This window comes from Buceros rhinoceros, unplaced genomic scaffold, assembly GCF_000710305.1.
Source record: "Buceros rhinoceros silvestris isolate BGI_N320 unplaced genomic scaffold, ASM71030v1 scaffold46905, whole genome shotgun sequence".
NCBI classification, from domain to species: domain Eukaryota; kingdom Metazoa; phylum Chordata; class Aves; order Bucerotiformes; family Bucerotidae; genus Buceros; species Buceros rhinoceros.
The window spans coordinates 588-17,375 of NW_010412043.1; the positions used below are offsets into that span (position 1 = coordinate 588).

General features: G+C 40.6%; 1 protein-coding gene across 1 annotated transcript; it reads left to right on the top strand.

Moving 5' to 3' along the window:
- The first annotated feature begins 298 nt into the window (after positions 1 to 298).
- LOC104493508 (wings apart-like protein homolog) lies at positions 299 to 15,755 on the top strand. The gene is made up of 12 exons (XM_010136203.1): positions 299 to 413; positions 4,497 to 4,724; positions 7,948 to 8,059; positions 8,626 to 8,723; positions 9,137 to 9,213; positions 10,358 to 10,533; positions 10,846 to 10,961; positions 11,618 to 11,779; positions 12,712 to 12,919; positions 13,706 to 13,794; positions 14,446 to 14,541; positions 14,871 to 15,755. The coding sequence occupies exons 1-12, from the start codon at positions 330 to 332 to the stop codon at positions 14,934 to 14,936; spliced, it is 1,512 nt and encodes a 503-aa protein (XP_010134505.1). The 5' UTR covers positions 299 to 329; the 3' UTR covers positions 14,937 to 15,755.
- The last annotated feature ends 1,033 nt before the right edge of the window (positions 15,756 to 16,788 follow it).

Genomic DNA, 16,788 nt, shown 5'->3' on the forward strand with positions numbered 1-16,788 from the left:
TATGTGAAACCATTTCAACCTCTATTTGAAAGCAGCAAGTTCAGAGTACCCTTTCAAAGCCTGGTTTCAGCCAACCTTAAAATAAAGCAGACGTAGTTTGGTGCTTGTAAGCAACTGTTGAATAAAAGCTGCTCCCTCCACCAATTACAGACTTGCCTTGTACGAACTGTAGACGAAACACCCTCACAGAGTTTGTCAGGGCCCGAGGTACGTGGTCAGTGGTGTCCCACAGAGGTGTTCATCAGCCTTTTCTGTAATGTATTCACTGGAGTTGTTCTAATCCAGAATTCCTTTTCTCTAGTGTAATCAGCTTGGCGACCAAGTGCGCCATGCCCAGCTTCCGAATGCATCTGAGAGCACACGGGATGGTAGCCATGGTTTTCAAAACACTGGATGATTCCCAGCACCATCAGGTACAGATGGATACGGCGTGTATCTCATTAAGGTTTGAGGATACCTGGCTGCTTTGTATGAATTTTGTGAACAATGTAATTCAAGGTCCAGCATCCAGTATTATGTGCCTCTGGGATCAGTGGCTTCACTTGAGAAATCTGTCGTGAAATGAAAGAGCACTTGAGTTCCAGTGACACTGCTTATGTGCTTTTTGGTTCGGAAGTCCTTTTAAAAAATCATTTAGGCTTTAAACAAAAACTGACTGCTTTGGATTGCTGTTCTCTATCTTCTCTTAAGCCCTTACAAATAATTTTATTGTTGTATTTATTATTTCCTTCAAAGAGGGAAATAATTTGCAAGGAATTCTTGCTCCATGTATTTAAAGGTGGCTGGAAGTGCTCACCTGCAGACCTGCCTGTGTGTGAAATACCGGCTCTTCGGTAGTTGCGGTGGGGCATTTCTCGTGTCCTCTGCTTGTCTCCTTGAGCGGGGCTGTAACTGCAGTGGTAGGGTGCCTTGCATACGGGCAGTGTTCTACAATAAATCTAGGAAAGGAAACTTTCAAATACTTGCCATAGCATCACCCAAGAGTTAAAAACTGAAGCAGTTTGAGTAGCATCCCTTGAGGTAGCGTTACCTCACTCCGTGTACATCTGTCTTTGAACAGTTACCCTTATTCCTTCATTTCGCAAAGAAGCTGCAGACGCAGTTCAAAAGGAAATGGCAAATTCTGGTTAGTCCGCAGTAACAAGAAGCACTGATTATATCCACTATTTTCAGTAGATTTAATGAAACACTCTGTTTTGTCAAGAGAAAAACATATTGGTAATAGGTAATGTTTTAATATTGTTACAGTGCATTCTTGATGCAGGTTATACAGTGTTATAAAATCACTGATTTATCAAACTGCTACTAATAAAGGCTAAAATACGTGCTCTGACTACAGACAGCATACGCTTCAACAGCGACCTTCTCTGTATGGGCTTGCTGTGTTTATATACTACCCTTTCATTGCTAATTATTTCACTGAAGTTGTAATTTGCTTAAAACCAAGAGAAATTTCTCCACTAAATCTCAGCGCAGAGTAACTCAGGAATAATAAATCACACTAAGCTTGGCTTGCTTGCATGGCTCAAATCCATTTGAGATGAATAAGGATTGGGGAGGAAAAAATCACACCCCCATTATTTCATTAATATTTTCTTTAAAGTATTTTGGAGATGGGAGAACTGTCACAGTGACATTGCATGCCCCAAAATATTTACATGAAAATTACTTGTTCCACTGAATTTTGCTTGTAGGTTTATGTTTAAGCTACAGTTTCGTTTTTTAACTGACCTGGTCTCTCCAGCTATGCTCTAAAGGTTTTGGAGTGTTAATGATTAAAATAAACCCAATATTTTCATTATAGCTGTCAGTAGTTAGGCACAGAAATGGGGTTTTGTAATGTCTTCAGTATGTGGATAATTAAAAAAAAAAGTGCATTAAATGTAGTGCTGAACTCTAGAAAATAACCATCTGTTCCCACAAGCTGGAGTATAAATAGAACAAGCTGGGGAAGATGAGGATGAGAGTGGGTGTAAATGCTCTGTCGGCTCTGGAGTATACCTTCAACTAGGATGTTTTCCTCAATTCCAGAGAGGATAGAGTGCGACTCCATAGTTAAGAGATGCCATAAAATCTCTGTTTAGGCAAATTCTTTCTTTTACTGTTTTCTTCTCTCTGTATTTGTTTGGAAGCAGAATGTGTTACAAGCATCTTGAGGAATAGCCCAGGGGAAAGAAAACCAAAACCCAAACCCACCTAGAAAGAACAGCTTCACTGCTGCAATCCATAAGGGTGGGATTTTCAGGGTTTGATTGGGTTCTTGGGTGGTTTCGGTTTGTTTTGGATTTTTTGGGGGGAATATTGATAAAAAATGAGTTGTACTAACGATTTCCCCTCATTCTCGACTTGGAATTCTGTGTATGGCAGGGTAGGAGATGGCTTCCAGACAACGTGGTTAACGTTCCAGAGAATATCAGAGCGAAATGGAGAGTTGTTCTGTTTCAGATTAAACCAACCTGCCTATGGGGACTAAGCAAAATGAGTTTTAGAAAGCCCCTGTTAGTGGCATGTAGCTGAAGCAGGTTTATTCCACGTTATAAGTACTGGCCACGTTTGTGGTCCTCACTTTTGCAGCATCACTGTTTTCCTGTTGCACATCAGCATTAACTATCACGTAGCTTCTAGTTGACAGAAACTCCTTTGAGGGCTTAAGTGCTGGGTTTTTTTTTTTTGTTTTTTAACCAGGAAACTCACCTAGATAATGCAGATCAGTAGAAAATAGTTCTTCACAGCTGTTGCTTTATTAGGTCCCACGTTGGCTGGACATGGGTTAGTGGAGTAACCTGGGATTTCTCTGGGATGCCTGTGCTCCTCTGTCCTCTTTTAATAACCGTCCTTCTGAAGGAACGTAGCCTGCTTCCAGGAACTCAAAACTTCTTACACTTGAAACCAGTTGCAAGTAAATCCAGAGTAAACAATTTCTATAATTAAAATTATAAAACTGCAAGATTTATTGGAGAAAGTTAATAGAAATTAAGGGGAAACAAGGTATATCCTGTTTATGTAGACAAGCTGCAGAGAGACAGCCCTGCGTGTGGAGGTTGTATTGGTGAAAGGTAATGTAGGTTTGGAAACTCCTGCTGCCTTCATTTGGTACTGGTAGTTAGATTAAAGTCTTTAATCGCCTGTGGGTTTCCTCGGCTCAGACAGGAAGAAGCTCTAACACAGCTTCCATGTGAGCTGCTCAGTCCTGTTTGGGAAATGCTGATACTGTTTGGTACGCCCAAGTATGATGATTACTTGCTTCTAAAATAGAGCCAGGTAATGATTGTTTTGGTGGCTGAACTCTACACGAGATGCTAATCTGCTATGACACAGAAATTCTGTTCTTTCCTGTCAAGCTGTGCAACATTCACATCCCAGAATGAGTTTGTCTCCATTTTTAATTTACTTTATACAAAAAAAAAAATAGGAATAGGTGTGCGCAGCACATTGACTCTTGAGTTGAACTCAGTAAGACACACACGTGCCCCACACCACCCCCCAGCTGTTTTTTCCTCCAGATATTGGCTAAAGGTTTCTGAAGGTCTTGTGCCCAGCACAACTCTGTTCTCCATGACCATTTCTCCTCTTCACCACAATCGGGAGCTTCCCTGGACTGATGAGTCTCTTAGTGCAACTGCTGTATGTGCCGGCACTAGAGACTGGTAGCTTTGCGCTGATCTCTTCACTGTCACGTGTCCCTTCCTGACAGTTATCTTCTGTCTAGGCTTTTCTGGATCCTTGTGAAGATGAAATTTAATTCCTGCTTGATGAAGTGTTCTGTAGCCAGTAAGGTCCCTACAGATCAACTCTGTGTAGAACAGGGGTGGTCAGGATAATAACATTTATATGCGAAGAACTGATGGGGACAGGGAAAGGGGGAAGCTGGTTTGTACTCTGGCTACTTTTGGAAAGCAGAATTCCCTGGGAAATTCGATGTGTTTATGCTGGAAAGGTTTGGGTAAACTATTGACTAGCAGACCTGATTGGCAGAATCAGAATGTGTGTCACCAGTGCTCCTTGGATTTTAATTTTTATTTTTCTCCTTCACATGCAAACACTGTCCCCATGATCTCTGTATTTTCTGGTGCTGTCACTAGCTTATCCCCTCAAACCAGAATATTCACTCACCTTGCCATGTACCCTGTGCTTTTCCACTTTGTTCCCCTGCCATCTGGCTCTTCTAAATTACTGCCTTACTGGAGTTACCGTTTCTCCTTCTGGCTGCAGCGCCCAGTCCCTTGCAAGAGGAAACCTTGTTTTTGTACCAGGGTTTGGGGTATCTATCAACTTATTTATATCCTAGTTGTACTGGTTAGGAGAATCCATTAGTAACTTACTAGAAGGAATCTATGTACAACACCAAGTGCTCGTGCAAGTGCCAGCGTAGATTGGGACTTGTCAGTTGTTTGGTTTTTTGGTAAATCTTCAGCTTGATTATTAAAACCTAAAAGGTCTGCCTAATGTGATTACTAAAAACTAACTTCTTTTTTCCTTTTCTCTCTCAACCCCAGAATTTGTCCCTTTGTACAGCAGCTCTAATGTACATCCTGAGTAGAGATCGTTTGAACATGGATTTAGACAGAGCTAGTCTCGATCTAATGATTCGGCTTTTGGAGCTGGAACAAGATGCTTCTTCTGCCAAGCTGCTGAATGAAAAAGACATGAATAAAATCAAGGAAAAAATTCGGAGACTGTGTGAAACTGTTCATAACAAACATCTCGATCTCGAAAACATCACGGTGGGTATCATGCTTTTATTTGAAACCTTGGCACTCATGGAATGCTTAATAAAACAGGACTTGTGAGCATCATCCCCAATCTTCTCTCTCCCAGCTGAGGAGTCATGACGTTTTGTCTATCTCTCTCTGTATATATTACTGCACTGCAAGTATTTTCTCCTTTTAATTGTGAAATTTCCTTTCTAAAAGGCTGTTGGTAGGATAAAATTCAGATGTTCTTCAGCTATCTTGATTCTCCATTTTCTTCTTGTAAGGGTAACTACTTCAAGGTAGTAGTTAAAAACACATAATGTTTTAAATAACTTCATGTTTAAAGACCATCTTTGAAGTATTTGACTGTTTCTTTGCCTAAATTTTATTTATATATTCACAGACAATTTTCTTATAGACAAGGTTCTTATATGGGGATAAAAGTATCTTTTGTTAAATACAAAATGCGCCCCAGGTTATCCCATTAAAAAATAAAAACTTGTCCTACAGACACTGATTTCTCTCTGTCCAAAGCATGGTGGCAGGTGTGTTGAACACCAGGAATGTGGAAGATAATATTGATGATGTAATTCGTAACTGTGGTAATCAGAGTGTGGTGACAAAGGAGAATTGTTTCAGAGTCTCAGTTTAACTCTTGTTTCCTGTAGACCTGTGAAAGGTGCAAGTAGGGGACTTGTATTCATTTTCCAGCCTTTGAAATCTGCAAAGAAAGAATCCTCAGAGGTTATTTTCTCCACTTTCAGCTTACTCTCTGAATTCACATGATATGGTCTGAAGATTCCAGCACAGAATGAAATTTGTCCTCTAGGTGGGGATCAGCCAGGAACTGGTATAATCAGTGTCTTACTCCAGTGCTGGTTTAGCACTGAAGGCAGCTCATGTAGCCCTGTCTGTTAGTGCCAGGATATCTTTTGCACGATAAAATGTACTACAGCTCCCTTTATTAAGTATGGAAGAGGTGGTACAGGTTCCTCATTGCTAAAGCATCCAGCCACGCAGACCGCTGTCTCCTATTTGAGCTTTTCTTGTACTCCTTATCTGAGCTAGCCCACTGTTTTTCTTCTGAACTGTAATTCTGTTCCTGCGTGTTCTCAGGCGTGGGTTTGAAGGGCAGAGGACATATTGAAAGGGACTCTGCCTTGGAAGGGAGCTGTCTGTGAGTAAAGAGCAGTATTACCCCAGGCTGTCAGGTTCAGCTGTTGGTTTTATTTTCCTGAGGTATCTCTGTTTCCTTAAGTTATGTTGTGCTGCTGTTGAATGTGTTGAGTACTGAAGTATCTCACAGTTGGGAACTGGTTCCCTCCTGGCTGCACCGTCTAGAAGCAGAGGCTATATAGTGTTTAGACAGTCTGTGCAAGCCATATGAGATGATTGGGGTCTCTTCTAGTTTATGATAGAAGCAATGGGAAGTTGAGGCAATAACGAACTTCCTTCATAGAAGATAATGTTGCTTCTGCGTAGATCTGTCATGGGATGGAGTAGTCTCTGTTTTGTACCAGAAAAAGAAACGGAAGTTCTCTGTGGGTTGAAATTGTTCCAGGTTTTATTGCTGGCTTAGAAAACAATCCCAAAGAACTTAGCCTTTGTGTTAGCAAACGGCCCTTGCCTGTTGGTGAGCACAGCCCTCTGTAGCTGTGCCTGCAGCCAGCTCCTCCCTGTTGCATCGTCATGAAAACCTTCAGAAATGACGTACTCTCTTTTCACGTGGTGAAAGAGGTTATTCTGGTTTTCAATCTCAGCGTAAGGCCGAAAGCTTAAGGGAACCATGGATTGAAACTTCAGTGTTAGAATTTCATGGTAATTGATGTAAAAATTGGGTAGAATGGATTACTTTCCTCAAAAGCAAAAGGGTTACAAGGTTTGATTAATTTTATTAAAAAGTAAAGAATTGAAAATCGTGTGCTTAGGAATATTAAATTATATTCTCCGGGAGTTTTTTGAAGTCTAATTGCCCTTCGGCAGAAACCTAAGCACCATATTTAAATACTGTGTGGCTTTTGTGCTTCCAGGGTGAAGGTATTTAGGAAGTTAACTAAATCTTCTGTAGCCGTTGAGCTCTCTGAGGAGAGTTTTTAATCAGCTCCTCTCAATCTGGTTTAGGTTATGCATCATTTCAGATATCCACGTTACAGTGTTTTTAAGTTGTTGAAAGGAGTGTCATACAGTTTATAACTTGGTTATGCAGGACAGTGGGGTGTTTACTCAAACCTGGTGAGTACCGTTATTCCCAGGAGCTGCTGTGCTTTGACCTGGTACCCTGAAACCCACTGTGCAGCTCGGGGTGAGCACAGCCCCCCGTGAAGAGCTACAAACCATGTGTGTCAGGGAGGGAAGATGGCTTGAGAGTGCTCAAATTCAGTTGGCTTTAATGAGCTTCCCGCGGCTTTGTCTCTGACCTTTCATTGTCCTATTTGTGTACCGTGTATGGAATTACTAAGCTTAGAGTAGTCCAGATTTTTCCGTGCGTTTCCCAGCTGTTTTAGAAGTCTATACTGGTCACTTTTGTGTAGGTGTAGAATTATACATATGGTTTATTATTACCACTAACATTTCCCTTGTATTAGAGGCCTTTGGAGAAACAAGCTACAGTCTTGGCTTTATACATGCTGTTAGATTTGGTTAAAAACATTGCAGGGGGTTAACCAAGGTAGTCACCTGAAATCCTTCCAGCTTCCATTTGCAGAGAGTAAACTTATCGCTGCTGTTGAATTTTGACAGGTACTCATCTTTAGAAAAAAAAAAAAAAAATCAGTGAATATAGTAAGATTTTATACAGTGTTTTAGTCTAATGGCTACCTTACAATTAAACCCACCAAATACCCCTGTTAGACTCCAGCGTATTCTAGGAGCAGCAGAGCGGGCAGTATTCCGAGTGTCTGGGCAGCAGAGCAGCGGTGCTCACTGTGGCGTTCCTGGGCGTTTTATCCTGCCTGGCTGCTTTCTCCCTTTTCTTCCTCCACTTGTTGCTTTTGGTGACAAGAGAAGCAGATGACCGGGGCTGCTTCGGTTTTCTAAGCTGTGAAAAGAGTGAAGGAAAAGTTGCAAATGCGAAGTGCCTGTTTATCAGTCCTACGCCATTTTTTAAGCTATGCCTGTTCTCAGTCTGTTCTTGCTCCCTCTGGCGGCATTTCCACTCGAAGCCTGTTTGACATGACGTGTATCTGTACGATTTAATATGTTGGCCTCGGCTGCATACGGCAATTTCACTAACTCTGGAACCTCACTCTTTCAGACCGGGCATTTGGCAATGGAGACGTTACTGTCTCTCACCTCCAAACGAGCTGGGGACTGGTTTAAAGAAGAACTGCGACTTCTGGGTGGTCTCGATCATATTGTAGATAAAGGTATAGTGGAGATGCTGCTTTGACAGAGTCAAAAATTCGTGACTCTGTTACTAAGGTGTTTGCTTTTCTTGATGTTTGTTATTACATGTTTTTCCCAGCAATGTTAGAAATGAAGTACACAGCTCGACACCCGAGTCACTGGGACATTCTAGTGTTCACTGGGAAGGGTGGGTACGAAAAGCGTGACTTGGAGGTGGAAGCGTTCTCCTTGCCCATGGGTTTCGGATGTGTAAAGCAGTGTACAAAGCAGTGCATTGCCATTAAGGAACATCGTCATGTGCTGCACAATCCTTCATGGGCAGTAGAAAATGACATAGACGGAGAGGTAATTTGTGGTAACAGTCAGAAACCTGTAAAGCCATAGTTGTAAGAGGTTTTTTTTAAATTTGTTTGGAGCAATGAAAATTTTGGAATGCTGATCATGTCACCATGACGGTTTCGTAGCATCAGAGTTTTGTGTAGTGTAAAACAAGGCACTCGATAGCAACTCTGTCTGCTTGGTTTGTGCGCTTGGCTTTTGAAGACCTCTTACTGATGGTGGAAAACAACTTCTTTTTGTTGTTTAGTTAAAGAATGTGTGGATCACCTCAGCAGCGATGAAAATGAAGAGAAATTGGTTGCTTCGTTATGGGGTGCAGAAAGATGTTTACGGGTCTTAGAAAGTGTGAGTAGAAGATACTGTCTGTTGTTTCTCAGTGTTCCTGCAGTGCTGATTTGACAATTTTTTGTACTGTTCTGTATGTATGTACAATGTTGCAAGTCTACTAATAATGACTTGTGATAGAAGCAGCATTTTCTTAGAAGCAGTAAATTGATGTATATTTTAAGAATTTCTGCTTTCAAGCATCAGCTGGCTGTGTGCTGGAAGAAGGAGAAAAACAGTTTTATCTTCAGTTTTGTGTGGTTAATTACAAGGGGGAAACTCCGAGGAAATACTGGACAATAAGTGAAAGTTTACACAGGATAATAATGAAGAAATGTGGGACAGAATGAAGCGGGCTGGTAGCAGAAGGGAATGCTTCTCTTTCAAGGAAAAAAAGTCCCATTTTTAATATTACTTTCTCCTCCTCTTTTTAGGTAACTGTGCATAATCCTGAAAATCAGAGCTATCTGATAGCATACAAAGACTCTCAGCTCATAGTCTCCTCAGCCAAGTAAGTGGTAACAAAAGGAGGTTTTTGCACAGGACTACACAACAGGGGAAAAAAAGTTATAACAGATGATTCTAGGAGTAAAACACCTCACAATTTCCACTGTTGCTTTTCACAATGCTAAAGTTAATTTAGATGGGGCTGTGGGTGATGACCTGAGTGCTACCAGTATGTAGTGCTGCTGGGTTTGGTTCTGGAGAAGCTGCAGACTGGATTCAGCTCCTTCTCTACCAAGTTAACGTGAACGCAGAAGAGGGCAGTTGGGAAGCTGCATTTATTTATCGTGTTTTCTTTGTGCTTAAGCGTTGACTGAAATGGAGCATGAGAGGATTGACAGTGTAACTAAGAATTCAAACAGGGAAATTCTGTTCTTAGCTGTTCTCCCTGGCAGAGGTGCTTGTACCAGGACCTCTAACCCATTTATCAGTGACCTGGGTGAGGTCTTGGTCAACCGACAGAGATTGTGTCCCTCTTGTACTGCTCTTCATAAGAAAACAAATAAAGCTGAAAATTTGACTCTGCAGACTGCATTGGAACCATAATTTCGTGGTTGTAGGTTAGATATTTTGTGTATTTCTTTAAATTACACTTCACTATGCTATTTAGACCAGTGTGTATTTTTGTCGTTTTTAGTGATGTTTGTAACTGAAATCAGTGTTGTTGGTTTAACATCAAACAACGTCCTGCAGTGGAATCTTGCCTCTGGTCCAGTAGTATGAGACTAAAATTGTACTGCTGGGACATCATGTGTCATTTATTTATTTCTTAGAGAATGGAAATAGCTTTGAGGGCAGAAGAAGAGAACATTTAGGTAACGCTGCCAGGATATGAGAGGCTGGGTTTGTAGGGAGAGGAGATATCTTCTGTAAGACCATGTGATGAAGCTGGAAAGAAACTATGTTTTTTGCTCTTGAAATCTCAAGCTGATAAAGCTCTAAGCCACACAGCTTTCCTAATTTTTGCTTTCACAATTTCAGTTTTGCTCACAGATCTTATAGTTAAGTTTATTATCTCTCCGTACAGACTAAGCATCTGGCATCAGAAAAATTCTGCATAACTCTGAGGTTTTTTTCCTGGTGAAATGAGTGTAAAGATGGAGTGTCCTGTATGTGTGGAGGTAACTTTGTTCTGCATCTTCTCCCTGCAGAGCACTGCAGCATTGTGAGGAGTTAATCCAGCGATACAACCGTGCTGAAGACAGTATCTGTTTACCAGACAATAAGCCTCTGCTTCATCAGAATGTAACTAACCACGTGGGCAAAGCGGTGGAAGACTGTATGAGGGCCATCATTGGTGTCTTGCTCAACCTGACAAACGACAACGGTAAAACAAACCAAAACCACTTTGCATATTCTGTGTTAAAGCATCGAACAAACCATGAACGTAAACTCTTTTAAACTGATTACGGTTTTCCATGCACACTGCAGTAAAGCAGTTAGGATGGGAGGTGCTTGCTCTGCACAGATACCACTAGTTGGTCTCTGCAAATTGGATGAGTTGCTGCAAGTATTAAGATGAGTGTGCTTTGGCTAAGAGAGCCCTGTTTGTCTTCAGGGCCAAAAGGTTTTTGTCATCTCCTTAATTACGAACAGGAGCGTTTTCCAACCCGAGCCTCTCTACTCTCTCTGTTTGCAGAATGGGGTAGTACAAAAACAGGTGAACAAGATGGTCTGATAGGCACAGCTATGAATTGTGTGCTTCAGGTTCCAAAGTTCCTACCTCAAGAACAGAGATTTGATATCCGGGTCCTGGTAAGCTGTTGTATTTGTTACATTAACATAAAATGATTTTCCCCCTTCTCGTGCCTTGACCAACTCAGGCTACAAATTAAGGAGCAGCACCTACAGTTTTCATTGGCCACGTGTGTGTACTTAGTGAGGTGCTTAAAGAAGGTTGCTGTATGGATTTGGTGGTTTTGAGCTCCTAACCCTTTTTCCTGTGTGTGGTGGGGAAAAGTGCACTGCCAGATGAACAAAGATTTACTGAAATAAGTCTGAGTTACCTGATTTTCGAATGTCTTTTCAGCTTTGGAAATACGGTGAATGTTACTGTTGGAGTTAAAGACTTAGTCAAATTTACCTCGGCTTATGTAAAATGCGTCTGTGTGGCCTAAACAGCAGCAGTGACATTGTCTGTTTGAAAGCTCTTTTGAGAATATAAGCTGAAGGTTGGACACCTGAGTCCCTGATCTATAAGTGAGGTTCCTGCGTACAAGTTCTCATATACTAGATCTTGGGTTTGCATCTCGTCTTTAAATCCTGATCCCTGATCAGAAGTGTTTCATAAAGGTGTGTTAGTATCCTCAGAAAGAGAAGGCCTAAAGCAGACACGGACCTGGACAGATGTTTTTATCTAAATGGTCCCTTTTTCCTGTGTGCAGCCCTCTCTGACTCTCTGGTTCTCGCAGGGTCTGGGTCTGTTGATCAATCTAGTGGAATACAGTGCTCGGAATCGGCACTGCCTGGTCAACATGGAAACATCGTGTTCTTTCGACTCGTTCTGTACGGGAGAAGGAGACGATAGCCTGAAGATCACTGGGCAGATCGATGCTGTTCAGGCTTTAGTGCAGGTAGGACACACATTTTTCCTGTACCAGTCACCATTTCTCATTGTCAGGCTGTCGGGGGAAAGGAGAACTCGGCAATGAAGGTTTGGCAGAAGTTTTCGCTGTTTAATAGCTTAGTGGGGGAAGAGGGGTGCTACTCACCGTTTGGACTTTGCCCGTGCTGTCCATTACAGAAACAGCTTTCCTGCTAGTGTCCTGGCAGTGTCATTATTTCAGACATCCAAAGGCTGCTCTCATGCTCCGTAAAGCTTTCTTATTGCTATAGAGTTCACTTTTCATTTTCTTGTTCCTACACGGTTCACGTCTAGTTTTGTTCTAAGCCAGCTGTAAAAATCGTGACCTATTCTCACTTACATACGTGGCTTCCATAGGTTATTTTTTTTAAGTAGTGTTTTCTGGGGAGTTTACAACTTTAAATTAAAAAAACCTTAAGTATTATGCTTTATAAGAGCAATAAAATCTGAATGTAATGATAATGGATGTGAAACAGCATTTTTAAATGTTGGATTGATTAACTTGTTAAAAAAAAGAGGAAATCCACTGATAATTTTGGTGACTGAGTTCCAGCATGCAAATGAAAATAAAAGAATTGAAAGGAAATTGTGACCCTTTTATTTCAATGGAGATAATTTTGTGAATGCTTTTAGCAGTTCTTCCCATTTAACTATGTGAAATAACTGTCCAGGAGCAGACAAAAAAACCCCAACAATAAAAATAATAATAATAAATATCTTAATGTATGCAGCTCGGCAAAGCAGTATTTGAAAGTGGTGGCTGTTATTTTCCTTTAAAGAAGAAAAGGCTGTTGTTAAGAACAGTACTGAAGCCAAAGTGCATTTAAGGGGTGAACTGTGAAGGGGAAATAAACTTTCAAGCGTTAATTCAATGTGTTTAGGGTTTGTTAGTAGAAATAACAGTGATGGTTTCCCCATCAGCTCTTTCTGGAGCGTGAGCGAGCGGCCCAGCTGGCCGAGAGCCAGACGGACGAGTTGATTAAAGAGGCTCCCACTGCTCAGCATGACAAGAGTGGGGAGTGGCAGGAGACGAGCGGGGAGATCCAGTGGGTCTCCACCGAAAAACCAGATAGTGCTGAGGAGAAAGATAAGAAGGAGGAAGATGATGAAGAACTCGATCTTAATAAAGGTACGTTGTCCGGTTGTGATGGGCTCAGAAAAGGCAAAGAACTCTATGATTGCATCCATGCCCACCTTATCCTCTGCTTCCTATCTACACGCAGTCTTGTGGGCTGAGATTTCCTCAGCGATTGCCCCAGGCACAGCTGTTCTAGACCATGAGTAGGAGCAGTTCAGAGCTGAAGTATGAGAAGTGAAAGAAGTTGTGCTACTTTTTATTTTGTACATTACACCTTCTCTCAGTTCCTTCTGAAAAAAAACCCAAAACCAAACCCCAGACCGTTTTAATGACATTCTGTGTAAGAAATACTGGGGAAGGGATGGATTTATCTATTGCTTCTAACAGTGTTTTAATCTAATAGTAGGTGTGGTATGTTTCTTTCTCCACCCTTGCTTTATATCCTTCCTTGTTTTTGAGGCTGCATCGATTGGTGTCCGCAGCTATTTGTGGTTTGCCCAAAAATGCAGCGTCATTAGCAAAAAGTGCTGTATCTGTTATCCTTAATACAATGAACTTCTTTTAGTGGAAGTCTCACTGGCTTTAGGGTATCGCCTGAAACATTTATATTGGTATTTTGAGCTGAAAGCAAACTGTAACACCGTTTTTCTGCTCAAGAATGTGCTGCTGAGTTAGTATGGAATTTGTCTGATTCTTGCCTCTGAAGTCTCAAAATCCAGAAGCTCATTTTGTTTGAGAAGAAAATTGTGAAAAGTGATCATGAAAGATTATGTTTGAAGCAGTAAGAGATAGCAGCTGCCTGGAGAACACAATACAGTTGGTTGTCTCTCTTTACAGCTCTTCAGCATGCTGGGAAGCACATGGAAGACTGCATCGTGGCCTCCTACACAGCCCTGCTTCTAGGCTGCCTCTGCCAGGAGAGTCCAGTAAGGGAATGAGTCAATAGCTTTTGCGCAAGTCCAGTACAGTGTTTATCACTCTGTTTTATTATTTCCTCTGAAGTTACATGAAATGGTGTATATCCATATTAGTTGAAGAGGATCGCTTCAGATTGAAGATACATAACAGAAAGCTGGAGTTAAAAATACAGAACTCTAATGGCTGAGAACTTCGATAACTTTCCTGCCAAATACATGCTCAGATGAAAATAAGCTTCAGACTTGCCTAAGGCTTGTCTAAATTTACTGTGCTGGCAGGACTAGTCTTTAACACGTTAATCTTAGTGTTTGGAGTGATAATTCTCAACCTTAATCAGTTACAAAGGGAGTGATCTGGTGGGGTTTTTAGTTCTTGATAATCTTGTAGGTCCTGAGGAAGCCTGATGGTGGTAATGAACTTCAATGAGAAAACCCCAAAAATAAAACAACAAAAAGGTTTTAATGACAGTTGTTTCCTAGAAACAAACACCATAAACATGAGTATTGCTTAAGAGAGATTAAAACCTTAAGAAATGACGGCAGAAGCCGTCGTAGTAAAGCTATGAATACGTTTGCCTTATTGCATCTCCCATGCAGAGTAATAGAGTTCTGTGTCCGAGCAGCATTTCCCCAGTTGAGACGGATTGTTTTATTTCTTAGATCAATGTGACTACCGTGAGAGAGTACTTACCTGAAGGGGACTTCTCGATAATGACCGAAATGCTCAAAAAATTTCTCAGTTTTATGAATCTTACTGTAAGTACTGTATATTTTAAACCGATATTCTTATTGTTGTGTTTTCTGTTAGTCCAGATGTTTTTAGAAACATTTAACAGAAGAGACAGGCTGATTTTGTCTGAAATACTGAAAACCCATTTGCCTGCCATTATTTTGGTAGTAAATGGAATGAAGTGACTTTCAATCTGTTACACTGTGAACCGTCAGGAAAATCTTACTGAATCCTCTGCCCAATCCCAATATTTAGTTGTAAATGCTGAAACTCGGAAATGAGCGTAGCTCCCAGGTGTTCTGAAGTGGTATTACAACTGCGTGTTTGTTCTTCCGTTCTCTGTTATGTTCTGCAGTGTGCTGTTGGAACAACAGGCCAGAAATCCATCTCGAGGGTGATTGAATACTTGGAACACTGCTAGACACTGAACTTCCGCTGCAGGCACGCTGATGCTGGAGCTACCCTTAGACAAAAGGAGGAGGCATGAAAGAAGTCCTTGAAGGATATACCGCGAGCATTCATCTGTGTCATTCGTGTTCGGATTTTTAAGGCTACCTGGTCTCTTAACCATGCATTCAGCATTTTCTAAAAGACAGTTACTACATCAATCTGCAACTATCAAAAATGAGGGGAAAAAAGGTTCTGAGGAAAGTAAATAAAGCAACTATGCTGTTCATGATGCAGTGCAGTATTTAAATATTTTTTGGCAGGGTTTACCCTCCCTATCTCTTTTTTCTTGCTTTGTTCGTGACAAGTTTCAAGGGGAAAAACTTGCTGCTGATAGTGCAACTGCTGTTTACTGTTGAGCCACTGTTTCGTGCCAGCCAGGTGCAAAGGCAGCTTAGCTACTGAGGTATCAAATGTTCTAATAAAGAAGTTCTGGACAGCAGCACTGCTCCTATTTGACTTTAATTTGCTCTTGCTTTTTTATGACTAGATTATTCCAAAATCATAAAATATAAATTTTTAAATACTTTTGTGATTTTAACTACTGTCTATATTTAAAATTTGTTGAAATCCAAAGAAGCGAGGATTGGATAGTTTATTTTTTATACTGTTTTGATTGAAATTAGGTGGTTGAACTATTTCTCAGTTCTAAAATGATCATGGCCCGTGTCCTGTAAATGGATAGACCATCATCCTTTGTAGTTCAAGAAGCATGCATACCCATAACACACAAAGCCATCGGAGGGGACGTTATCCACAAGAGAGAGGAACTATAAAAAGTTGTGCCCTGTTTTAAAAAAAAAAAAAAAGGAAAGAAAAAAAGATTAATCCCAGGGTAGTTTACAGGAGTTAACCACAAAAGAAAGGAACGATAAAAAGTTGTGCCCTGTTTTAAAAAAAAAAAAAAGGAAAGAAAAAGAGATTTAATCCCAGGGTAGTTTACACTTCTAATAAGCAAAAACTTTGAAATGCTGTTTTAATTTGTTTCAAGGAAGCACTCAAGATATATTTTGTAATGCTCAACACACAGAATTGGGATGTTTTAGGAGGAGGAATTTTAAAGAAGCTAAAACACCAATGGGGATTAATGTTTCCAGCTGACATAACCTTTCTATTCCATTCGTCTGTAGTATGACAAAGTATAAATGCATACAACGCAAAGCCTTAAATTGCTGATCTAGCGAAGATTTTGTTCAGTCCGAGGTCTAGTTCACAGTAAAGCATTGTGTTTGAAGACTTGAGTTGGAACAAAGAATCCCAGAAAACACGTGACTCTTTTTAACGATTTTTTTCTTGCACTCGTTATTCAGACCAACAGAATTGGGAGTTATTTTTATTGAGGTGGTCTTGAATATTCGCAGACTGTTCTGAGATCTGCTCCATCGACATTTTTACATACCTGTATGGGTAGTGATTATCATGTTATTCCATTGAATTTGTAAAACTTGAAGCCATAAAAATCTTAGTTCTATGTATAATGAGGGGGAAATAACAGGAAATCTAACCTGCTTTTAGATCTTGTGTTATCTCCGTGTATAAAGTTAAGAACTCGTGCTTTTGTATCAGTGCCAGCTGTAAATTTTTTACATACAGTGGCTGCCTTCTATGTCTTCCTATTTTTGATAATGCAGATTGTTGGGAATTCTGTAAGGAAGTAACTGATTAGCGGCAAAAATCCTGTGTTGGTCATACTCTTTTACGTTTTCTCTCATCTAAAACTTAGTGTATCAGTGTAACTCAGAAAAGTTTTTGAGGTTGTATTCCCCTTTGTTTAAAAAAATAATAAATCAGTATTGAGAGAGAGAAGCTGTATGTAAATGATCTGC